This window comes from Psittacula echo (genome assembly GCF_963264785.1).
Source record: "Psittacula echo genome assembly, chromosome: 5".
Classification (NCBI taxonomy): Eukaryota; Metazoa; Chordata; class Aves; order Psittaciformes; family Psittacidae; genus Psittacula; species Psittacula echo.
In genome coordinates, this window is record NC_137739.1 from 55674826 (window position 1) to 55700994 (window position 26169).

Genomic DNA, 26169 nt, shown 5'->3' on the forward strand with positions numbered 1-26169 from the left:
TTGGTCTGCATGTGTTTTTCTAAGGCTAGGAAATATATGAGAGACAACAGACCCAAAGCAATCTAAACTTAACTATATGTGAAACAAAATACTGAATCCTAATGTTTAGCAGTCATCCCAGTATCATCAAGATCTGATGGGACACATGTCCACAAAGTTTTACTTTGAACACAACAACTTCACTACCCCTTCAGAAATAAAAATCCTTCCTCATAGGAAATAACCCCAAAATCATAACACCCCCCCAATGTCTCTTCTTGGTACAATACCAAATTAAACCATATATATTTTAAGCTTATAGTATATATTGCCTAATTCATTTTGCTAAAGTATTTTATTTATGAACTGCAGAAAAATATACATTTGAGATATTACACAGAGTTGAAATAAAATTGCCTGGGACACAGGACAAATTTAATGTAGTGGCTCCTCAGTATGCATTAGAGTATATTCAATTTGCAGCAATTTTTTTTCCAACTACAAAGAGTTTTGCCCTTGCCCTCTCACTCCCCATTTTAAAAGACAACCTGCCATCTGTTCTCAGAATAAAAGGAACTCAGGCCCTAAATGATGCCTTAAGCCATCCCATTTTTCAATTCTTTCTCTAAATTCCAATGCCAAAACCTCATGTCAACATTGTCTATTTTCCCCAAGTGTCTCCTAAATATATCCCTCTATTTCATGTACTTTTTATGGAACACAAAAAAACCCCAAAACCATCAGCTGTGCCTCAGCTAGCCCACGTTAGTTACATTATTAAACGTAATCTTGAAAGCAGAAGACCAGCCTTTAGGTTATATGCATACTCAGTCCTTGTTGGTTTTTTTTTGTTTCATCAAGAATCATGTGGATAAAGGATGATACACTCTACTTTGAAAGGTTTTTTAGATTCTTAAAATTTAAACCCAACCTCACACACGAGATGATGGGCTCTAAGCTAATCATTACTGCTCAGGAAGTAGATCATGGAGTAATGATACATATTTTCAAGAACTTGCTAACTCAGTATTCAGTATCAATCAGACAAGCAATAATACTGGATATAATCAGGAAAGAGGAAAAAAAGAATATAATTATTCCTGAGTATGAAACCACAGGGTCAACCCATCTAGACAACTGAGTGCAGCTGGAGACTTCTGTTTCAAAACAGAAAGAAGGTCAGAGAAGACCAACAAGAATGATCAAAGCCATGGAGTTCTGTTTCTACATAAGAAACTATTAAATACAATGACTGAAAAAAAGGAGGACTCTTATGCCAGGAAGACAAAGGGGAGAAATGACCAATTTGCATAAAATAAGAAGTCACATAAAAAGAAATTTTTAAATGGGTTTAAGCATAAAACTTGGCAAGTTCATGAATGAGGAAGACCATGGAAGGATTCCAAAGTCATAGAAATTACATCTATGTCTGGAGCCTCTGAGCTTTGAATGGCTGGAATCAGAATGAATGAGTGAGAAACAAAATATACGTCAGTCCTGTTCATAAACTCTTCCCTACTTCCCTAAGCATTTTAATTTGGCCATTGTTGCAGTGCCTATAGCTGGGCTAGACTGACCTTTGGTCTTAACCAGAACAGATCCTTTTATATTCTAAAATTCTCACAGTCTTCTGAGCAGTTTGTGAACTGATTTGAATAGGATAAGTCACATGCTAACATTTTCAGGGACAGAAATGTGTGCCTTTTTCATAAAACCAATGAAAAGAATGGCAAATAAAAACAGAAAAAGAAAAAAGCCACGTTTTATAGGGGAAATTCAACAAAGAATGTGGCAACAAAAGAATACATTGGAGAATAGGAGGGAAAGGTGATGAAAAAGCTGGCACACAAATGGTCTGGTAATTTAATGAAATGCACAGAAACCCTCTCAATATGGATCAAATGTCATACTTGCATGATTAATGACTACACTCTATTAAAAGAGATGGATTTAGCCACACAGATAAAATGCAAAAAAGGATGTCAGAAGCACCTAACATAGAGGGCAATTAAGTACTGTTGATTTTTTTCCCAGAAATCAGAAAGCTGTATGCCATAATGCATAAAGACAGCAATCACATCTGTCTGCTCATTGTTTAGCAGAGAACAGAAGGTACTGACACAGTGCACTGATGGTACTGATAAGAGGAAGAAACACCAATTATACTGACTGAAATTGTATTAAGGAATCATTTTACTTTCACAGCAGACTTTTCCATAGAGTGCTATTAATCTTTGTTTTAAAAATAAAAATTATTTACTTTGAAAAGGGGTGTTCTGTGTTTTCACAGAGAATAATAAAACAAATTACTCATTTTCCGTTACTTCACACAAACACTTTGATGTTTAAACTGCACGTGAACAGTTAATCCTCCTATATGGATGTATTCTTGGTGATAGACAGCTTCACACTGTCTCAAGAGACAGATCTAAATCAAAATCAGATACACGTTTCATTTTCTGGCTCAAAGCTGCAATGCTAAATGCAAATAGATCAGAGCGGGTTTGTATATACCCTTCTAAAGTTTGCATTTAGAATCAATGTATTGAAAACACATAGACATAAACCAGAAACCAAGCTTCATTGACTTTCAAGTACAGTGCCCCTTTCTTTTCTGAGTTAGGTAAAAACAAATGGCTGGCTGTATTGCACAGATATTTTTGAAAACTAGAACTGACTTAAGTGCTAGTTAGAGCTAATCCCCAAAGAATACCCATAAAAAGATTAAATGTGACTGTAATTTTAACCGACTGCAATGCATGTCAGCAGGCAGTTACTCACAATTCAGATGAAAGATATAATGGTAAAGGTGACCTACGATGACTTATTTTAAATGGCCTTAGCAAGTTGAATACTTCAATAGCAAGAATAGGATACACTCAACATGTATACAGGGATCCTTTACTTTTCCTATTAATATTTGTGAAACTGGGCATTATTAACTTCTACCTCCAGCACTAGACTGATACACCATATGCTCTTCTTTTACACAAGGCAGGGTTCTACACCTGAGGTCCTCTGTTGACTTTCACACACCAGGCAAATGCCACAGTAGCTAGCACATTCTGTAGAGGGAACTTTAAGAGAAAACAAAAAAATGTATTTTGTATCCTTAAATTCCACTTTTTTGTATTCTTTAAATACCATTACTCCAATTACACCATTGTTACAATTTCAGCACATCAAGAAATCAATTTACCTTTACAAAGATAGGTAATACAAAATACAGATTTGAATACATACAAATTTGTACAAAATACAAATATGTACAAATACAAAAGAAACCAATTTACCTTTACAAAGATATGCAATACATAAAAACTTGTCAAGTCACACTACATGCAATTTCAATTGTCTTTTTTTCTATACTACATTGTTTCATGAAGATTTTAACTATTTTTTTTTTTCCAAGCAAAAACTACACTTATAATAATGAAAAACAAAAGACCTTTGTAACAAAGCACTGCAAATGTCAAACTAACCAAGCTTTTAATTTAGACTCCAGATGGTTTTGTATGGGGTGGACCACATTTTAATTAAGAAAGCTGCATGGATGCTTCCTTTCCTGTTTGCAATGTCATGGACCATCTCTCATTCTTGAGCACATAACATCCCTGCGGTAACTACGTGAATTGTTTACATGGAAAAATATTAGGAAAACATTTCATGAATTTTTAGTTGTTTGATGCATACTAGCAGCTAGAAATGTGGAGAAGACAGTGCGGTCTTTTGGCAAGCCAGCTCTCTGTGAATCATCAGCTAGTGCTCCGAGTACTACTAGAGGTCGACAGGACTTCTTTTTGAGAATCTATTCTTTACCATTTGCTAAGATTTTGAGCAAAAACATCCAGACATAATTACTGGAAATTAAAAGGAATACAAGACAAGAGGCAGAGTGTCTAAAGCAAAGCAATGTTAATGGGCACACATTCCTAAAAGGTATAAAGACTTCTCTGTCATTCATTCATGAATGTTATCTTCAACTTTATGGAGGTTTGCAAGCTAAAAATTTTTATGTGCAATTTATGTTTATGTTTTGTATGTTAACAATATTTCATCAAGCCTTCCAGAAAGCATTACAAAAATTCAATTAACATGGCCTTCATGGGAAGGAAGAAATACTGCTCAGTTTCACAGCTGAGAAAAACTGAAATACAGAGAGAAGTGATTTAAGCTAGGATTCACAGTAAATCAGTGTCAGAGTAGGAAAATAAATTAGGAATTTGGATTACAGATTTCCCCATTTTAATCAAAAGATGCACATCTTTAGATGAGATAAGAGAAATGAGAGAAAATCTATAGTAACATTGATAGGTGTAACTGATGTCTGTGTCCCTAAAGTTATAAATTGACAGAATATAAAACATTTAAAACTAAAACAAAGGACCAAGCTCCACACTAAACACATTTTAGTAATCTGCCAAATAAAATTTCAACATGATTTGTGATATATAAAACAAACCAAAAAAAGCATGCTATACCACATATATCCATGTTTTACTTATAAAGTTATAAGCATTCTATATTCTGTGGAAGAATTCATAGATACACATTCCACAGATGAAAGGCCAACATTTCTAAAAATAAACCTGTGGATGGAACATATAGGATCCCTCTTTAAAATTGTATTTACATTCATATACACACTATATTCAAAGAAATGAAAGTGAAGACTACTGTATATTGCTACTCCTAGTTAAATTAAAAGAAATAACATAGGATATCTAAAGAATCACAGTATTCAGTAATAAAGATTTATCCTGAGATTTTTACTTTCTCCAATGGAAAACTGAGAGGATTTTGGTTTATTAAAATGTGGCAAAAACATTTGATATTTGCAACATGTGGAACACATTTTCACAATGCTGAAGGGAGCTTTCCACATAGATAATCTAACGGTTGCATTAGGAGGAATGAGTCCAGCAGGTCAAAGTAAGTGATCCTTCTCTAGTCAGCCCCGGTGAGACACATCTGGAGTGCTGGGTTCAGTTCTGGGCTCACCAATATGAGAGACATACTGGAGACAGTCCCAGCAAAGGGCAACTAACACTCTGGGACTAGAGCACCTGTCCCATGAGGAAAGGCTGAGAGAGCTGGTATTGTTTAGCCTGGGCAAGAGAAAGCTCAAGGAGAGCTCACCAATGTGTGAAAGTATCTGAAGGGATTGTGTAAAGGAGACAGGCTCTATCCACTAGTGCCCTGTGTCAGGAAAAGAGGCAATGCAAAGACTGATATACAGGAGGTTCCATTTAGACATAGAAAACACTTTTTCACTGTGAGGCTGACCGAGCACTGGCACAGGTGGCCCAGGGAGGTTGTGGAATTTCCATCCTTTGAAATATTCCATCTGGGTACAGTCCTGGGCAATGGGCTCTGTTTGACCCTGCTAGAGAAGTGGGGGCTGGTTAGATGAGCTGTAGAACTCTCTTACAACCTCAACCATTTTGTGATTCTGTAATGTATTAGGTAAATGATATCACTGCTGGAGAAACCCTGGAGTTATAAGACCGAGTTGTCAGACATACACCACGATTATTTGTCAATAAACAAATACAAAGCTTTCACCCTGACCACTAAGCAAAGAGCAGTTTAATAAAGTTTGCAGAATTACCCACATTTTTTAACCTGCCCCTTACAGGCAATTTAGCAATAAATTCTTAGGCCAGTATTTTAAATATTTTTTAACAAAAACACAGTAAGATATTCTTGAGCATAGTTATCTGTAAATTTAGTGTTCAAAGTCTCAATGCAAGCATATATTTTGTAACAAGATGTTACTTCATTTCTTACATGTAATAATTCATTTTAACAAAATAGTGAACATTTCTGATAGAAAGTAATTTAAAAATTATGCTATATATCGGGTTTTGAGGAAAGGGGAATTAGAGGTGACATTGGAAATAGACATATGCTTAGTTTGTGGATTTTGTGCAAGTACACAGCCTTAAATGAAACCCATAAATTAGAAAAGTTGTGCAGAAACTTACAACTTTTTTTTTCAGCATTTTTTGGTTCTCACTCTAAATCCCACAACTAGCCAGAAAGTGAGAAATAAGTACGAATGGGAGAGAAAGGCAATTGTTTAAAAAAAAAAAAAAAGAAAAATCATACTCTTCAAAGCAAAATAAATTCTTTTATAGAAAAAAAAATCAAAATGTTGGTGGAGGAAAAGTAGAGGTGGGTGTATTAGCAAAAAAAATAAAGAATAAGTAAAGCACCAAACAGTAGGGGGCAGAGGGTGGATAAGTAGCAAAGTATTCAACAAGAACAACAGATGTGTAGGGTGAAAAGAAGAGAAGAGGAAGGTGAGCACCAGGAGAAGCTAACAGCAAGTACTATCAGGCAGCAGAAGTTACTTGGTGGGAGTGAGCAGAGGAAGAACTTGAGGAACCCTGGGAAAGTTCTCTATCCCCAGCAAAGGGAAGTGACACACTGGCTTGCTCATGAAAGGAAAGGAAAGGGCGAGGCGGGCAGGACAGAAGTTCTCAGATTGCTGCTCCTCTCCCGGTCTTTTTTATAAGATCAAAGAATGACTCTGTCCTGGGAGAACCAGAAGGCCTTTGATGTAATAGTAGTTTTGGCAAGACACTACAGAAGCAAACACGAAGGGGAGAAGAAAGCATTAACCCTCAGATTCAAGATTTCCTAAACATTCATACATACTAAGCATGACAACCATGAAATAATCTCAAGAGCTGATGGCAAGATTTACTTATTGAAGGAAGGCACACTAAGAAAACACAGAGAGAGAGAGAGCACCTAAAACAGATGGTGTCACTCATATAATCTCTCTGGGAAATGCACTGGGCATTGTTACTCTTCCAATTCTTCTTTTAAATAGGGTGATAAATGAGAAAACTGATGCAAATTTGAACCTGCTACTACAGTAGAAGAATCTTTTATATTGCTGAGTGCATGCAGACAGACATTTGTTTTACTGGTATTCAAAACCTTACTTCCATAAACATAAAATATGAGTTACAATAAAATACATGAATGTTCATACTGAAAAGGAAATTCGCATTACATAACAATTTTGCAGAATACTTACAGCATTACTGGAGTTAACCTAGATTTATGACATTGTACAAAAAGTTGAATCATATCCAGAAAGTCTGATCCAAGTATTCTAAGCAAGTGCTAACCTCACTTCTGAGTTCTTTACTGAAAGCAGCAAACAGTCTTATTGATCAAAGGATATAAAATGCATATGTTCACTGGAATAGCTTCAGGACATGGTTGATTTCAAATTAAGTTTCCCAGTCTTTTATGTCAGACTAGTACTACTAAGGCAGAGCAATCTGACTTGCAGCTTATGCTCACAAAGAACATGATGTAGTTTACAGAAACCCACTGAGGCTGTAAGCATGGCATAACAGCAGCTTGTACCTAACAAAATACACCCTGACTTCTTTATAAGAATTAGATATAGGTACAAAGGAAAGTGTATCTAAGAATAAAATACAGACTTTTTTCCAAGAAAATCGTACACCTTTGTCTATAAATAATACAGAGGCAAATCCTGTGTGTAAGAACTATGCTACACTCAAGAGAAAACAAATCACCTTGTTTAAAGATAAACTGTGTTCATTCTGGCAAAACATCAGACTACATAATTGATTACTAAAGTAATCAAGAAAATTAGTTGTTAATAGCTATGTAATTAAATAATTAAATTCACTTTATTAAACAGTATTAAACTAAACTAAAAAAAAAAAAAAAAAGAGCCAAACAAAACACAATCTCTAGGTTCTCAAAATCTCAGTTTTTCCTGTACTTGTTACTTTCATGGCACTTCTTAGGAGCTGAAAGATTATTCCAGAATACACTCTTGATTCTTTAGCTCCTCTTATATTGATTAGTGAGTCTGTCTAAATACCCCTGTTCTTCCTTCTTACCTTCCGCTCCTGTCCTGTGCACCCTGCTGGAGCAAGAAGATGGGTACCTATCTACTGAATCATACTTCAGAACTGATCTGATTGAAGAAAAACAGACAAAAAAATCCAGAAGCTTCCTGTGATAGGTACTATTTGTTTGCAGGATCCTTTGCAGATCAGGTGTCACGTGCTGAAGGAGGATGCTAATAAAGCAATTTCCTTAGGAATCAAGTGAATTGGCTAAGAAAGAGAAGATCCAAAAAAATGTTGGGTACAGCAGACAGGATGAGGCATGGGTAGGAGATGGAGCTTATAGTTCTAACAGCTTGCAGAGAGGAGAAGGAGCTCACAGAGCTCAGAGATGATGCAAGGGACTCCCCTAGTTTCCCACAACTTATAAAAATCACTGAGTTAGATTAAGCTAGGACTGGAAGGTTTGTTCATCAAAAGTTCAGAAAAGAATCTACTAGGTTCCTATCATGTTTCTTTCCACACACACACACCCTCTTTTTTTCTTGCCTAAATTGCCAAGTTCATCACATGACTACTACAATTTTACCGGCACGTGCAGGAGGCAGAAATGAGTAGACTGTAGAGGAACAGAGGAGGGCAGGCTGCCAAACATACCTCTCAAAATACATACACATACACAATTTTCAGGTCATTGTGTAAAACAGCTTGTTTAGGTTAAAATCTTAATCTAAAGATCTAAAAATTGCATTTACTGCTAGATATACATGTCTTTTCTGTTGCTTAACAAGGTATATGCAGGGCAGAAGCAATTTAAAAAGTGGCTGCAAAAGGCTTCATACTTGTGGTAAATCTCACACAGTTCTGCACTAAACTTCATCTATTCCTGTTTCTTCCCAGGATTAAGCAGAATAAGAATGTACTGGAAGAAAACGCAGATGAGTTTCCTAACCCAGCCATCCCATGGTCTCACAGTTTGGAAACAGTTCTAGAGAGTTGATGCTTTCCTATGCCTTTTATGTAACTTATGTATGTGTGTGTTCTGGCTTTTTCCTCTCTTGCCCCTTTTCCTACCTTGTATTTCATAAGTTTCATGAACCACCACCTTTGTGACAAAATTTTCCTAAGAAAATACTTTTTTACAAAGCTTAAATATTTTTTTTCACTAATGATTCTGTCTGAATTTAATTCAAGACCTTGAATTTGACTAGAGACCTTATGTCTCTATTCCATTTCCATCCTCTATAACCTGAATTAAATCATAAAATATGCGAGTGGTTGTACTTTTTGATGTCATGCTCTGAGGACTCAAAATGACAGAAAAGAAAATTATACAAATATCTGAGTACAATGACTATTATGTACTCATTGTTATAAATGCTGCATAGATATTGATTGATGGTTTGGCTTCGCGAACGAAGATTTGGGAAGGGCATTACCCACAATTACTACAAGCACGATGACTAAGGGCAAGTGGAATAGGCAAATCTGGTTGGAGAAAGCTGCATAGGCAATCAGGAAGATTCCGGACAGGACTGTTATCTCCTGGAACAAGCTTGAGCGAGGCCTGAACAGCTTACAGGCAAGGTTGGATCTGCAGCTTCCAATGCACCTTGTCACTTGTCGTTTCTACCCTCGCCTGTCGCTACAGGGCTTTGCAAGTGTGAGAAAACCCTTCCAGCCTGCGCAATGGATTTTTTAGGTGAGGTGTAGCATGCGCAGAACTGGCCCCACCCTTTACACCTCAGGTTTAGACATACACATTAAAAGTATAAGGATTTTTGAAGATCCCTTATATGGAAAGCCTTATTCATCCTTTTGCTCAAGGGTTTTTCTATCATAGCTCATCCTGATGCATTCAGACTGCTTAAGTATTATTCTGTGTACATTTTTAAGATCAGTGAAGGGGGATTACAAGACAGAGATAATGCTGTCATCATCAGAACTGAAACAGATACAAAAGTCAAAACCACTTATATTTTAAAAAGTATTCACTATCAGATATCTAACATCTGACTTTTGAGTATACTTAGCAATATACATAGCCAGAGCTCTCACTGAATTTAGCTATTACTAAACCTTCACATTTCTGAAAATCAGGCCTCAAGGCACAAAGTCAGATACCCAGAACATGAGGACACAAAGTAATTTACAGTCTTTGAAAAATTTTGTGTCAGTGATTTGCCTCACATCATAGAGGAACTTCATGGTAAAAGTAAACTGAGCGCCGTGGGAGCATTCAACAGCCTTAGTGATGATCATATTTTCTTGCCTGCAATCTCAGGGCTTCACATTACATATCTTCCAATATTAGCAAAAATGAAAGCAGTGATTGATTTCAAGCTCTCGGATTTAGCATCAGAAATTTGCATTCAGGTGTTACGTCCCAACTTGCATTAAGAAAGAAAATTATGTTTTACTGATGGCAATATTCCTATCTGAACAATAACTTACAAATCTTCCTACTTAAAGTATGAGAAATGAGAAGTATAAAGAGTAGGAAAGCTCCAGGAAAAAATATAAATATTGTCACAAAATAAGGATTGAATTTGCTTGACATTGGGCTATTTGCAAGCAATTAACCTCTGCCTGCATCAAAAGAGCTCTGGAAGCAGAAAAGACAAGACATTTGCAGGCAGTTTAACTCACAGTTCATGAGAAATGGATGGCAGTGGATATATGCCTGACCAGTTGTCATGTAAGCAAACCATGAATAAGAGATGCTACTGAACAGAATCAATGTCCTGGCAACTATTTACACTCACACAGCTCTATGTGAAATGCCAGGATACTGAATCTGAGCATCAGCTCCTAGTCCCATAAGGCAGGATTTCCAGAATTCTCATTTACAAAGGGCCTTTTATGTGAGAATGTCAGCTTTTTTTAACATATTCAATATGTATAAAATATATTTTTGAAATGGGAAGCTGTTTTTAGAGACAGACAATCAGGAAGGACAAAATAATTTGCACAAGCAACTGTAAAAGTTTATAATTGCAGCCTTGATATTGTCTCAGTACTGGTTTCTTGGGATTTAATTTGGAAGAAACTACAGGCCTGATACATACTATTGTGGGATGTCTTACTGGACATTCCTACACAAGAGGAAAGAAGCATCGTTCAGAAATGCTACGACAGGACGAGATCCACCCCAGCTATTCCACCTGGTACTCTTATAAGCTTGGAACAGCTGCATTCATGGCATGTACATTCATGAAAGCTTTGGTGCTTCCAACTCAGTACCTTATTAAATTATATTAATTTATATTAATTACTCAATAAAATGGTATTCCTTCATGCTTTTAGTTACAGTGTTGATGTGAGCAGATGAACTGATTCTGTCTGCCCCTCACAGCATAAACATGTAAAAAGCACATGTACATGAAATCATTAGATCTACCAAACGGACCCCAAACATTAGAAGTGTTAGCAACAGAAAAATAACATCCTTTGTACAGCTCAAATGAGGCTGAGGATTGAACTGTACAGAAAAACATTACACTGTAATTCATATAACTAGTGCTCAAATATTGTAGTAAAAACCTGCACAGAAAGGTGAAGTGTAAATATACTACACCTTCTCTTAAAAGTCAAATGACATTAAAAGCCCAGAACTGCAACTTTATTTTTTTTTCTTCCCAAAATACATAAACCCAATATTTTTCATCAGTTAGAAGAATTATAAATGTAATTGTGATTGATTTGGAAATGAATTTAAGAAACTTACCACTTCTAAGGCCATAATACGTTCCTAAAAATAAAGTTAGATGCCATTAGAAAGTAAAGAATATAAATGCAATACAAGTCGAACAATGAAAAGGATTAATTTTGGTTTTTTGCTGGTCATATGCATGGTATTTTGTAAAAATATCACTGAATAGGAACTACTGTACTTAATTGGATCTCTGACCCATTTATCATACTATCTCTCTTTAGAAATTTGTTTTAAAGAAAAGAAACTCCCCAGAAACAAGGTAAGAAAGAATTTAAAAAAAATTACTCAATGATTCATTTTATTCAAATAGTACCATTTGATTTTCAATATTGTTGACATTACTCTTACGTATCCCAATGTTTGATTTCTTTTTTGGAGCATCTATGACTGTAAATCTGGCATATTTTGGAGTTCATGTCACGTTAGCATCTGGTTTACTTTTCTTTTAGGCATTTCCTTCAAAAACTAACAAGCAAATTCCATATCATTATTCTGTTATCCAGAAATAGTTCTGAAGAATGTTTTATTAATAACAAGATAATGTTAGTCAAAGTCTAATGTTAGATGAAAATAAAATTAAAATAAAGCAAGCTTGTATCAGTTTTAATCCAGCACAAAATACAGAGAACCCAGAATTCATAAATTCACTGTATATATTTTAATATTCCCTTTCCATTTAAAAGAATCTTTAAAAAAGATATTAAACCAGTAAATTCAAGATCATGTACTCTGGCACTAATGTCCTGACTAGGAATGGTATTTTAAGTAACTCAATAAAATGTACATTCAAGTGCTTAGCTGAGTCCTGGTCAGGTACATTTGGAGTACCTGACCATTAAGACATTACAGGAATTCTTACCTTGATCAAATATTACCTTTTTGAAAGTACAGGAGAAGATTTTGGGTTTTTTTTTTTCCTTTTCCTTCCTGGGTGGATTAGGCTAATAATCCTTATATGTTTTCCTGCTCTATCACTCCCTAACAGGTAAAAATGATTGTAATAATCTGGATCTATTCCTGCAGCATCCAAAGACAGTTAGACAAGTCTGAACTGACTTCAGGACACTGAAGAAATTGACACATACAACAAAAATTTCTTCCAATGGAAGAATTCGGGAGCCAGAAACAGTTCTTGCCAAGGACTGCAAAGGACATAAAACAATTTGATCAGGAGCTCGACAGACCATCAGAAATACAGGCAAGCACATATATGCACACAAGACACTATTACAATGCAACTTTCTGCAGTATAAAATTACTCCTTATTAAATTAGAAGTGAATCATTAGAACAATTTGTCAACTATAGCGCTTCACATGAAAGCAGATGCAGAATTGCTTCACATGAAAGGAGATCTTTTTACATTGATGTAACTAGATATGCACCTGTGTAAACTGCTTGCATAGACAAGCTCTCAGCCTTGTTGAACTTGAGCTGCCAGAAAGCTAGGCCAAGATTTTTGTTTGAACAAGGAACAGCTGGATTGGTGTGTTGTGTAACTTGTCTCTTCTTACTGGATCAAACTGTTTCTACACTTTCTGATACATCTAGCCCTCAAAATTCCTCCTCTTTATGATGCGAGAAGAGAAAGCTTATGTTTTCAAACAAACTCTTATGGTCAAAACTCAGGTCAATACGTAATTTCATTTTCTTTAACACCCTTATCATCATTAATTCCTTCATAAATGTCCTGCTTCCAGAATACTTACAGAAAGTTGCTTCATTGATACTCTTCATACTGTAGCTAGACTTTTTTATACTCATGTTGGGTACTGTCTGCTGTAATTAGGGGGTCCCTGCCCATGGCAGAGGGGGGTTGGAACTAGATGATCTTAAGGTCCTTTCCAACCCTAACTATTCTATGATTCTCTGATTTGTTGTTAAAAATTTCTTTTCCCTTCTCTATTCTGAAGAATACATACACTACCCTCCCTAATAGCCTCCAGAGCATCACAATTTAGACATTCCAGCTTGGTTTTGCTTTCCTAGCCATTTCCATTTCAAAGGAGTTATGTTTTCTTTGACTGTAATGCTTAAATACTATTCAAAAGCTGAGCCTAGGGTAAATCTTACTTTTTAAGTGCAAATTTAAAGTGCCTAAAACAAGCAGTTTCAGTGCTAGATGACGTACAATGAGAAATTACTATACTGTATCAAGTCCTAGCACATTTTGACTGCTCTCTTCTTCCTCAGGAAGGTGACATTTAACGTTTCAGAGATTTAAAATACTCACTTAAAACCTTTTACTTTCAGTTTATTCCGAGATACAGAAGAAAACAACACAGCTCAGAAAATCTAAGCCAACCAGTAGAATATAAAGCATTTTTGCAGTTCTAAATGTAGATTTGCACTGCCCCATGTCGCATACAGTTTCAGTGAAGCCAGCAGTACAACATAACTTCAGTATAGAGCGGGACTTGAAAGCAGCATTCTTTTCACTGATGGACTAGACTTACTGACTCATAAGGAGAATGCTGACTACTTCAATCTTCTCCAATGTGCAACTTAATTGGTGGGCAGAAATTCATTAGTAGTGCTTATTACTAGCTAGCAGGTTTGTATTTGGCTGCATATATTTCCAAAGCAGAATTTAAGATAAAAGTCAGGTCAGAAAAACATAATGTTGTAATACAGTTTAGTAATTTGAAGGGTGACAAAAAGTGTAGCTACTTAATTAAATAGAAAGTATACCTGGATAGCTCCCATTTCTTCCTCTCTTCTGAGGGTCTTCTCTAGTAGCTCTGTAAAATGAAAAATTGAACTTGTAAATTCAACTTCCTGTCTCATGGCATGACAGAAAAAGCACTGCGGGAAACAGTCAGTGGGTTTTTTGTTTCACAGCTTTCACAACATTCCTTTTCAGCTGATTAAACTAATTGATTAAATGTGTCAGTGACATGATTGTTTCCAAGCAGGGGCTGTTGAGGTAACTAAAAACAGCAACAGGAAGACAGTTTGACTGGGGGGGAAGCATTCGAATTCACAGAAAAACTTGCCTATACTTAAATCAATCTTTCAGTGTGTTTGTAGAATTGGCTGCAAAAAAAATAAAAGAAAAATATTCCCTCTGAAAATTAGTTAAAGTAGAAGTGGATCATCAAAACTATGCAATTATGTATGAAAAATTACTCTAGGTTATGTTTTTAGCAACCAAATAACATCCCCTGGGAAACGAGTACAGACAATTTTGACTAATATTACAGTAATGACCTTCTCTCAATAAAAGGGAATACTTCTGAAAACAGAAACAGCCAGTTCACTGTAATAAAGATATTCGAAAAGCTTTTTGTAATCTTTACAATATAAAATCCTAGTACCTTTTATTCACTTGTGTGACAATTATATATGCTGGCACATACATGCATATAAGTAACATTACATGTTAGAAGTTTGAGTTCTGTGGGATATGTCATAAGTTGCTTTTCTATTTTATTTCACTCACATATTTTTATGATTAAAATTATGCTTTGATCAAGTGCATCATATTTACAATTCTGGGAAACCTTAAAGTTATAACCTTAGAGAGAGCAGAAAAAACAAAAACCATGCTGCAGGCTTATTACTATTTTAACTACCAAAAGTTCACTTGTGAGTTTTGCATGAGAAGAGCACTGCCTTAACTAAGCCAGAGACTGACTGTGAATAAAGATATGCTCCAGTTTGCTAGCAATTAGGAGAGTTATGGCATTATGAAATAGCTTTGACAACCTCACAGGACTGAATTCTGACTGTAAATTCCCTCAGCATCCAAGTACAGAACAGCTAACTGAAAGTATCTGTGTATACTTAAGAAATAAATATTATTGATAAACGCATAGTTCAGTTATTACAGATTAGCTTCAATAATTTACAATAGGAAATAACTATTCTACCAACATTAATTTGCTTTCTTTTCTTCATTTCTCAAATCTTTTACTTTTCTTTCTTCCTTCTCTCATTATGAAGCCTCCTTGTGAGCACCCTAACCCGCTACCTGTTTTCTCATAGCTCATTATTTTCATTCCAATGCAATATCTGAGACTCTCGTACAGATACGACTGTTCTAAGTGAAAGGAATGTTCCTATAAGGTTCTTTTCAAAGCCCTTTTATAAATTTAAGCTAAACAGAGCTAATTTCTGGTAATAGCCTCTAGATTTGAAAGTTCTGCATCTGAAATTAGGGATATCTAGAACCCATTTACTTTATTGAACCACTGCCTAAACTGGCTGTCCTGCAGGACATACATAAAACTCTGTTCCCACGAGTACCTACCACTTCAGGTAGGTACTGAAGTGCTGCTATTTAACTGACAATATATATGTCACCCTTAATGACTATATGTTTAAGAACCAAGTTCTGCATTTAAACTGATGAGTCCATTTAGTACTCCATCCAAAATAATAGCATGTTTGCTCCAAAGCTAAAAAACAAAAAAGAAATATTCAAGCAGTATATATTAAACAGCTATATAAAAAGTCTCATAAAAATACAGCATATTGTATAATTCTGTTAAACACTGGTATGTATAATGACAGAATATCTTTGCTTATTTGATCTGAAAAGTTCATAGAATCATAGAATCATTTGGGTTGAAAGGGATCTTTAAAGATCATCTAGTTCCAGCTCCCCTGCTATGGGCAGGGACACCTTCCACTAGACCAGGTTGCTCAAGGCCCCATTCAACATGGCCTTGAACACTGCCAGGGATGGGGCAGCCACAGCTTCTCTTGGTAACTTGTGCCAGTGTCTCACCACCCTCCTGGTGAACAATTTTTTCCTAATATCTAATCCAAATCTCCCCTCTTTCAGCTTAAAGCTATTTCCCCTTGTTCTGTCACATACCCTTGTGAAAAGTCCTCTCCAGATTTCTTAATTTGTAAAACACTTCCCATATTTAAGTTCCTTATGTGAACATGTTTTATATATTCAGTGCCAGAAAATAATATTTCAATAAATTTAAGATAAAGAATTCACTGTGCCTGTGATATAGCAAAGCTGGTCCATTAGCCTTGATGGAGGCTCCTTTTGTTAATCCTATGAAAAGCCTCTGAGTTTTTGTAATTCTTTCTTTTCCTAACCTAAGTTGTACAGTGGCATGAGTTTCTATATTTGCGAACAATCCTGCTACGATCACCTTTCAAGGCCTAATGTAACCATAGGGTTCTTGTTTGGTTTTGGTGGGGTTTTTTTCCAAAGTGATGTATCATCACAAGGACAGAGCCTTGGGTGACATGGCCTAGTATGAGGTGTCCCTGCCCATGGCAGGGGAGTTGGAACTAGATGATCTTACGGTCCTTTCCAACCCTAACTCTTCTATGATTCTATGATTCTATGATCATTATTCTCATGGGGCACAGAACACATTAATGTATAGATTGTTTAGAAAAAACAGCATTAATAAAAAAGCATTACAAAATCACCTTCAGGCATTGATGGTTCCTCCCAAAAGATGAATAATACATGGAGAAAGACAACAAGAGAAATGACTTTTAGAAATAGAAATATTCATCAAAATGTTTTCTTTTTTTATCTCGCAATCCTATTGCGAACAGTAAGCTAAAATGATTAAAAAGAAAATCAAAAGTTTCAGTTGTTTAATAGAACTCACAACCAACAGCAAGTTCAGGATACTGTCTGCAGAATTAGGGATTTAATTCTGTGTAGTTTTACAAAAATAATTTATTTAAAGTGGTTAAACTCCAAATCATCTAAGGTTTATCTCTCGTTTAGCTACTCATCAATGAGCACCAAGTGTCCTTGCAGTGGCTTAAATTCATGTGATAAAACTTCCAGGAAATACATAGGTTATGATTTAAAACATTCCATAAAAGCTATTATCTTTTGCAGTTTGTGTGACACTGAAACAACACAGAATGTTGCAAAATAGTGCAAATATTACCCTGGAGATGAAGATGGTTGTACTCAACGGCTCAGGGCCCAAATGAAGATCACTGACAACTGGTGTCCCTCAGGGGTCAGTGTTGGGACCATTGTTGTTTAACATCGTTGTCAGTGACATGGACAGTTAGACTGAGTGCACTCTCAGCAGACTTGCCGACACCAAGCTGTCTGGTGCAGCTGACACACTGAAGGAAAGCGATGCCATCCAGAAGGACCTGGACAGGCTTGAGAGGTGGGCCTATGCAAACCCCATGAAGTTCAACAAGGCCATGTGCAAGGTCCTAAACCTGGATTGGGGCAATCCCAAACACAACTACAGGATGGGTGGAGACTGGATTCAGAGCAGCCCTGAGGAGAAGGACTTCGGGGTGTTGACTAACGAGAAGCTCTATTTGCCCTCTACTCTGCTTTCATGAGAATTCAACCTGCAGTACTGTGTTCAGCTCTGGGGCCCCCAAGACAAGAGGGACACGTACCTCCCCGAGTGAGTCCAGAGGAAAGCCACAAAGATGATCAGAGGGCTGGAACACCTACAAAGACAGGCTGAGTTGGGCTTGCTCAGCCTGGAGAAGAGAAGGTTCCGTGGAGAGACATAACAGTCTTCCAGTATCTGAAGAGGGCCTATAAGGAAGGTTGTGAGGGACTTTTTACACTTTTTACAAGGGCATGTGACAGGACAAGGGTGAATGGCTTTAAGCTGAAAGAGGGGAGATTCATATGAGATATTAGCAGAAAACTTCACTATGAGGGTGGTGAGACACTGGCACAGGTTGACCAGAGAAGCTGTGGATGCCTCATCCCTGGCATTGTTCAAAGCCATGTTGCATGGCGCCATTGAGCAACCTGGTCTAGTGGAAGGTGTCCCTGTCTATGGCAGGGGGGTTGGAACTACATGATCTTTAACATAACCATTCTATGATTTTATATTCCATCATAACTCTCAGACAAGCGAGGAAAAAGGTGTGCAGTTATTGAAAGAGATTTTTTTCTCACACACACCCTCACACCCCAATTGTAATTTTCACTGCTGGTGAAAAGTTTCACAAAATACATTTAGGAGCAGATATTTATTGACTCGAATGAGTAAAATACAACTGCATTACCTTATTCATACTAGCTGATCCACTAATGTGCCAATAACTAACTACAATGTTAGAAAGCAGTTCAACTCCTTTACCTCTCTGCTGGGAGTAACAACATTGGGAAACAGAACATCAACATTGTATTACCTGAAGCAAGCAACTTCCCAATGATTTGAACTAAAAATCACAGATTTATTTCAGAAAGAACACTGAACAGCCTTTACTCATTATGAAGCAGGAACTGGATTTTAAACACTGCATGACCTCCCATTTTAAGAAAGTAGCAACAGAACACATTCTGCTTCACATTCTCTGTGAAGACTGAAGTGCCAGAGAAAAGTCAACAAATTGGATCAATACCTGATTTGTACTTAGAAATACAATTGTACTAAGAATTTAAACTTGGTACCTGCTAATACACAACTTGTTCTAGCAAAGGGAAATGCACAAATACAGAACTGTACATAAAATCAGTTCTTATAGTCACAAATATCTAGTCATACAGTCAAAAACCCTAAAATGTGATTCAGATTATTTTTTTGTAGCTTCTTCTAAACAAAGTCTCAAGTGATTTTTAATACTGATTAGAGCTCTCTATTCTGTTAACAAACTGTTATATTAACATTGAACACATTCTACTATCTTTAAAGACTATAATTCAGTTACCACCACAGCAATCAATGCACGGCTCATCACCAAAAAGACTGAACCAGCTGTTCTGTTTCTAAATCAATAGTTTTCTCACCCACATGTAAAAAGACCTCTAAACAAGAAGGAATAATATTTTTAAAAAGGGATTCCTTTTTGCCATATTCTTTGCCTTTATAAATTCTAACAATTTATTAGTTACTGTAATCTTTAGTAAGTAACACAGCAAATATTTCAAAATAATATACTTCACATAAGTATACACAGAACTTTGAAATTTTTTTTTTAATCAGCTCATTCTTTTGATACTTTTTTGGTATACACATTCATTTTTGCTGTGGAATTTCAAAGCAGATTCTTAAAACTATAGCAGTGCATTTTTTTGCATTAACCTGAAGCAGCACCCACAATCATAACACAAAAAGGCATCTGAAGCTGAAAGAACGAAACAACAGTCCACTGTTCAGATTCCCTAACAGACTTACCACTATGCAGGAAAGAGAACATACTGTGTTTTCTTTCTACTCCCTGAGGATCAGGCAGGTTTCATATTTTGTAGCACAACTTCTAAACCTTCACATCTCCAGTGCTGGCCTGGCCTTATTTGCAAAGAAGCTAATGGCTTTTGGGAAAAGAAAAGGGTAATGATCAGAAGGAAAATGCAATCATCTGAGGCAGTGAGGAACAACAAAGAAATGCAACCTAAGATTCTCAGAGAATTTCCTATTCAAGTACTCATGCTCATGAGATTTACAAGACTTTTAGGAATTAGCGGTATCTTACTGTGTCAGGCCTAAAGTCACACAGCCTACATCCAACTTCACAAGTGGATATTAAGACAAGAGGGGAAAAAAAAAAGATAATATAATTTACTCTAATGGCAGTTTGCAGCAACAAGCAGCAGAGAGAATTCCTAAGTAAAAGGACTGCACCTGAACCATCCATGGTCTATCTGACCTCCATGAACTTGATTATTTCTTCATTTAACCTATTTTTTGTTTTGGATGCCAGAACATTTTGCAACAATGAGGTTCCATAACTAAAACATGCACTGTGTAAAAATGCCCTTTGTTTTAAACATATCTGGCCTGTCAAAGACTTCTTTACCTGCATAAGTCTTGCTTCTAATTTACTTCCTTCAGTGTGAGGCAGACATTGTAATAGTTCAGCTGATGGTAGGGAGAGAGGAGTTATAGAATTGGTAAGGAGAATTTAGAACAGCTGCTTGGAACAAATACAAAAATAGAGAGGTTTTCTAAATGAAGTGTGGGAGATAGTTCATTTTTGAGTATCTGCATCAAATAAGAATCAATGTGAGAAATTACTGAAGGAAGTAAATACAAGATCACCAGACAAAAAATTATATACTCCAATGTGCTGCTTACACATTTTTAAGAGGCCTTTATCACAGAATAGTTAGGGTTGGAAAGAACCTTCAGATCATCTAGTTCCAATCCCCCTGCCATGGGCAGGGACACCTCACACTAAACCATGTCACCCAAGGCTTCGTACAACCTGGCCTTGAACACTGCCAGGGATAGAGCACTCACAACCTCCCTGGGCAACCCATTCCAGTGTCTCACCACCCTCACAGTAAAGAACTTTCTCCTTATATCCAATCTAAACTTCCCCTGTGTAAGTTCGAACCCATTACCCCTTGTCCTATCACTACAGTCCCTAATGAAGAGTCCATCCCCAGCATCCTTGTAGGCCCCCTTCAGATACTGGAAGGCTGCTATGAGGTCTCCACGCAGCCTTCTCTTCTCCAGGCTGAACAGCCCCAACTTTCTCAGCCTATCTTCATACGGGAGGTGCTCCAGTCCTCTGTGATCATCCTCGTGGCCCTCCTCTGGACTTGTTCCAACAGTTCCATGTCCTTTTTATGTTGAGGACACCACAACTGCACACAATACTCCAAGTGAGGTCTCACGAGAGCAGAGTAGAGGGGTAGGATCACCTCCTTTGACCTGCTGGTCACGCTCCTCTTGATGCAGCCCAGGATACGGTTGGCTTTCTGGGCTGCCAGCGCACACTGAAACTGGCTCATGTTCATTTTCTCATTGACCAACACCCCCAAGTCCTTCTCTGCAGGGCTGCTCTGACCCAGGTGTAGGACCTTGCACTTGGCATGGTTAAACTTCACAAGGTTGGCATCAGCCCACCTCACAAGCGTGTCCAAGTCCCTCTGGATGGCATCCCTTCCCTCCAGCATATCAACCGAACCACACAGATTGGTGTCATTGGCAAACTTGCTGAGGGTGCACTCAATCCCACTGTCCATGTCACCGACAAAGATGTTGAACAAGACCGGTCCCAACACCGATCCCTGAGGGACACCACTCGTTACCGGTCTCCAGCCGGACATTGAGCCATTGACCACAACTCTTTGCGTGCAGCCATCCGGCCAGTTCTTTGTCCACCGAGTGGTCCACCTATCAAATTGATGTCTCTCCAATTTAGAGACAAGGATGTCGTGTGGGACAGTGTCAAATGCTTCGCACAAGTCCAGGTAGACGACATCAACTGCTCTACCCCTGTCCATCAATTCCATAGCCCCATCATAGAAGGCCACCAAATTGGTCAGGCAGGATTTTCCCTTAGTGAAGCCATGCTGGCTGTCACCAACCACCTCCTTGTTTTTCATGTGCCTTAGCGTGCCTTCCAGTAGAATCTGCTCCAAGATTTTGCCAGGCACAGAGGTGACACTGACTGGTCTGTAGTTCAAAAGAATAGAATCGAAAGAATGAGAATTTATTTATTTTTAACGCTTGTATGAGACTTTTTATTAATTCTATTCCTGGCTCTGCCACAATAGTATCTTCCTGGTAAATTTTCTTTGCTTCATTTAAAAATGGTTGAACAAAAATTTTTCCCAATCTTCACACAGCTGATGGGGGCTAAAAGTGCACAGAAATCCCCTCACAGAAGATATCCTTATGAATACAAAAGATGGTAATGCCACAAAATTCCATTATGTCTTAGCAATTGACTAACTTATTAGCAGAGAAAGCGATGTCAAACTACTTCTATCATACTTATTTTGGAGCACACTAAGTCTTAATTGAAAGCTATTGTAGGAGAAGTAAGAGGGGCTTGTGAATAGATACATAGTTAATGTATCTTGAAGAACAGCTATAAGTAATCAATCCATTGTTTTCCTTTGAATGACTCTTGTGTATCAGCAGACCTGTGCAGAGGATTCCATACAGGTCCTAGGAGACTTCAGGGTTTCCAGTTAAATACTGACTATAGAACAACTTCCAGCTTCCCAGAGGAAGCATCTCTGCCTAGATGCTTTGGTCAAGTTCCAGTAAGTTTCAGTAAGAAACAGTTATATGGACATATCAGAAGTCTAACCTTGAAGTGAAAATGAAAACATCTTATTCTGAATAAAAAATTATTCCATTATGAAAATGTAATCAAGACACAGGCTCTATATTAAGAACCACATAACAATTGCCCTCCTGGAGTGAGCAGACTATGGCTGACAGTCAGTATTCAGAATTTTAGAGTAAGGGAAGCCAGGAAGACACTTCATGTTTAATAAAAATAACTGTATTGGGAAAGGGGAAAAAAAAAAAAAATTAAATTCTTTCTCCTTTTCTGCCAAGCTGCATACTTCATGGCATGTCACGGAAAAAAAACAAAACAAAACAAAACAAAACAGAACAGAACCAAAACAACCAAAGTTCAAGTAGCAACAAGGTTTAATGAGAAGGATGTCTGTAAGAAGAGAAACAAGGTGTAAAGAATGAGGAAGAGGTGAAAGGGCTAGATGAATTTACAGCAGAGGAACAGAAAAACTATGTGTGGCATTCTATTCAAATTGTCTCCTCTCCAGATGCAGTGGATAGTATCTAAAGACCTTACTGTGGCTCTTAAGTCATTAATGATGTATACTAACCCATCTTTATCAAGAAGCACCAAATACATCTTTGTATCTGGCAGAGGAATTGTATGTATGGCAATGCAGATTTGTCTTCTAGAGCTATGAATGTCTTCTGTAAACAACTGCTAACAACTCTAAATAACTTCTCTAAACAACACTATTATAAGTTCAGAGGTGGTATTCCAGGTATTATCTGTTATCTGAAATAGGGTCCAAATATGCAAGCTGAATTCCAGCCAGAATAGAATCAAGAGACTCCTCTAGAATCTAGCAAGATTGTACATTAAAATCAACACAGCTGGGACAACAGCATATACGCTATTGACTCACAGAAGCACTGAAAAATTGGCAAGCCACAACTGCAGAGCTAGAGAAAAACTTCTGTTTTCAAAACATTATTTGCTCAACTCTTCCCTAGAGAGATGGAAAAGCATAAAAAGTCAGATCACCTGTATTTCAGGTTTTGGCAGCCTGTTAATCAATGAGCTTGTCTTTATCCTAAGCAGACATTTTTTCCTTGGCAGGAAGTCTTAAATCTATGTGAGAGAATGTCTTTACACTATGGACTTTAATCTGCATCATCTGCTGTAAGATGACACCACCATTGTTCTTCTTCTCCGAAACCCTTACTAAACTAAATGATTGTACTGACCAAGAAAACCACTACTAGCTAAAGTTCTCTTTACGCCTCTATATAATGGTTTCTTAATTTTTTAATATATTTCACAATAAAATAACAATTTAAACAAAAGAACTTTCTTGTCTGAAAACAAGATGTACAGACATCAGGAGTGGTAAAATGAAAAAAAAAAAAAAAAAAAAAAAAAAGAAAGCAACCAAAAAAACTACCCCCCAGAAAACAACTAACCAAATAAAAAATCCCAAACAAAAACCACAGAATAAAAACATGGAAAATTGATCCAGTAAAGCAAAAGTTTACCTGCAAGGCATGGTTTCTGCCATGAAAATTGAAATGAGACACACCAGATACTAAAAATGCAGTTGCCAAAAATAATATTTTTTAAACTACTTTTAATGTATGTTTTGGTTGTTTTGAAAACAATTTGGAGTTTCCAGATGCTGTCATTTTCTAATTATGAATTAAATACCTGCTTATAAAAACTACACCCATAACTCTGCAGCAACCAGAAGGTTGCTGTGAAGATCAAAAACAAGTCATACACTCATTAGTTGAATCTATCCTCAAATCAATATAAACACACAAAAAAAAACCCCAAACAACTAGTAATTAACGGGAGTGAGCCACTCCCATCTTGTAACATTCTTTGTCTCTTGTGTAAAATTGTATCTGTCAACAGTCATGGTAGCAATCTTAATAAAGATGCCAGTGATTAAACAAGCCAGAAGGCTGAAGTGTCAATATCTCACGGTTTTTTTCATTTAACAGGCTTAAGTTTAGAATGAAAACCTGGTAAAATATAGCAGAAAAGAACAGCACTGTTACTGCCTGTGCCCTCCTCTTACATAAGGAATATAGTCACGAAACTGTACTTCAACACTTCAAATCAACACAAAATCCAAACCCCAAAAAAAAACAACTGTGAAATTCTTCTAGTCTTTGTAGCTTCTGGGTTATCTCTTCTACTCACAGGTAAAAAGACAGTGGGGTTTTTTATGCGCAAAGAGAACTTTCCTCATGGCAAACAAAATTCTTAGTACCACTAAATGTAGTAATTAAAATATTATCTGAATTTCAGAGAAAGCAGTTTCAAAGTTGACCTTGCTTGTTATCAAAGATGCATATCCCAAAGAGAACTCATTAACACACATACACTTGGAGAACGCTGCAATGCTTTTTTTTTTTTTGGACACCGAAATTATCTATCAAAATACAAATACTTCAACTTTATATTATCCTTAGGTTGGCAAGGCTTGACTATAATCGCAAAAGTTTCTTTTCAGGCTTGACTATAATTGCAAAAGTCTCTTTTCAGTTACAACTATTCAGAGTTTCTTATGAGCAAACATAAGATTAAAAGCTCTAACAATAAAGATAATTGAGGAGATCATTGAGATCCACTGGATTTAGAAATTATTTTGACACTCACAAAATTCAAAGAAAACACAAGTCACAATGAAAATATTGATGAGGATGGGAAACAACTCGCTTCACTGGCTTTTTGCAACCATCTAACTCTGCAGGTTGCATTTAGCAACTGAAATAAGTTGCTAAATAAAACAAATAAGTCATTGGCTGGAGTAATGGAACAAAAGGTCAAATAGAATGCATATTGTGCTAAAAGAGATCCCTTTGACATTGGTCTACCAGGTTTAATATATAGGAGAGAAAAATAGTAACTTGCAATAGTAACCAGCAGTTACTGGTCACTTTGGCTTGTATGTTTTTTTCAACTTTTTTTAAAAATAACATTCTTTTGGGTAAGCACACATTTGTTTTATGGAAGTCTGATCCCACTCAGAATTTCTGGTCCTGCAAAGGTTTAAAAAGGATATTTTCATTGTTTCAAAAGAGCGCTAGGTGAAGATGTTGTAAATCCAGTCAGTAAATAGTTTTCAGAAACCATATTGACATCACCTCTAAAAATAGCCTGACAGGTAGCTGCTTTTTCTCCTGCCAGTTTACACAAATATGAATTTAACAGCGTGTGAGAAGCAGAATCTCCTGTAGATGAAAAGTATCAGTAAAGATGACAGCACTTCAAAGAAAGTTCGTATGTTATTCTTGGGCTTGGTACTGTCTTGAAGAACATCTATCACAATGATTTCACGCTTCTTTTCGAATAGGTGTAACTACTCTTTTTAAAAAAAATATTTAATCACAGTTTGTACAGAATTCTGTCATCTGTGACAGGGTAAATATGACCTTTCACACACCACATAAAGGTCCAGACCAGGGGATGTGAGTAAACATATGTTAAGTTTTGCCTTTCCATTCAGCAACCTACTGTTGACCTGTAAATCACTCAATTGTAAGTACACACAGATACAATTTCCTTGATGAATTACCGCCATTAAGCATTTTGTGAAGCTTACCAATGCTTCTAAGGCCTTAAATGCCAGTGTTTCAATAATGGCTTGATTCTACTATGAAATGCAACTGTTATAATGCATATAGGTGTTGATTACTCATGGAGCAGTAACATTGAC

The 26169-nt window shown here is 36.7% G+C and overlaps 1 protein-coding gene across 1 annotated transcript in view; it reads right to left on the reverse strand.

Moving 5' to 3' along the window:
- CEP128 (centrosomal protein 128) overlaps positions 1–26169 on the reverse strand; it is a 112958-nt gene that overhangs the window by 13817 nt on the left and 72972 nt on the right. The window contains exons 19-20 of the mRNA XM_080619344.1: positions 14232–14281; positions 11554–11577 (exon numbers count right to left, since the gene is read on the reverse strand). Coding sequence (XP_080475470.1) covers positions 11554–11577; positions 14232–14281 — 74 coding nt within the window. The remainder of the gene's footprint in view (positions 1–11553; positions 11578–14231; positions 14282–26169) is intronic.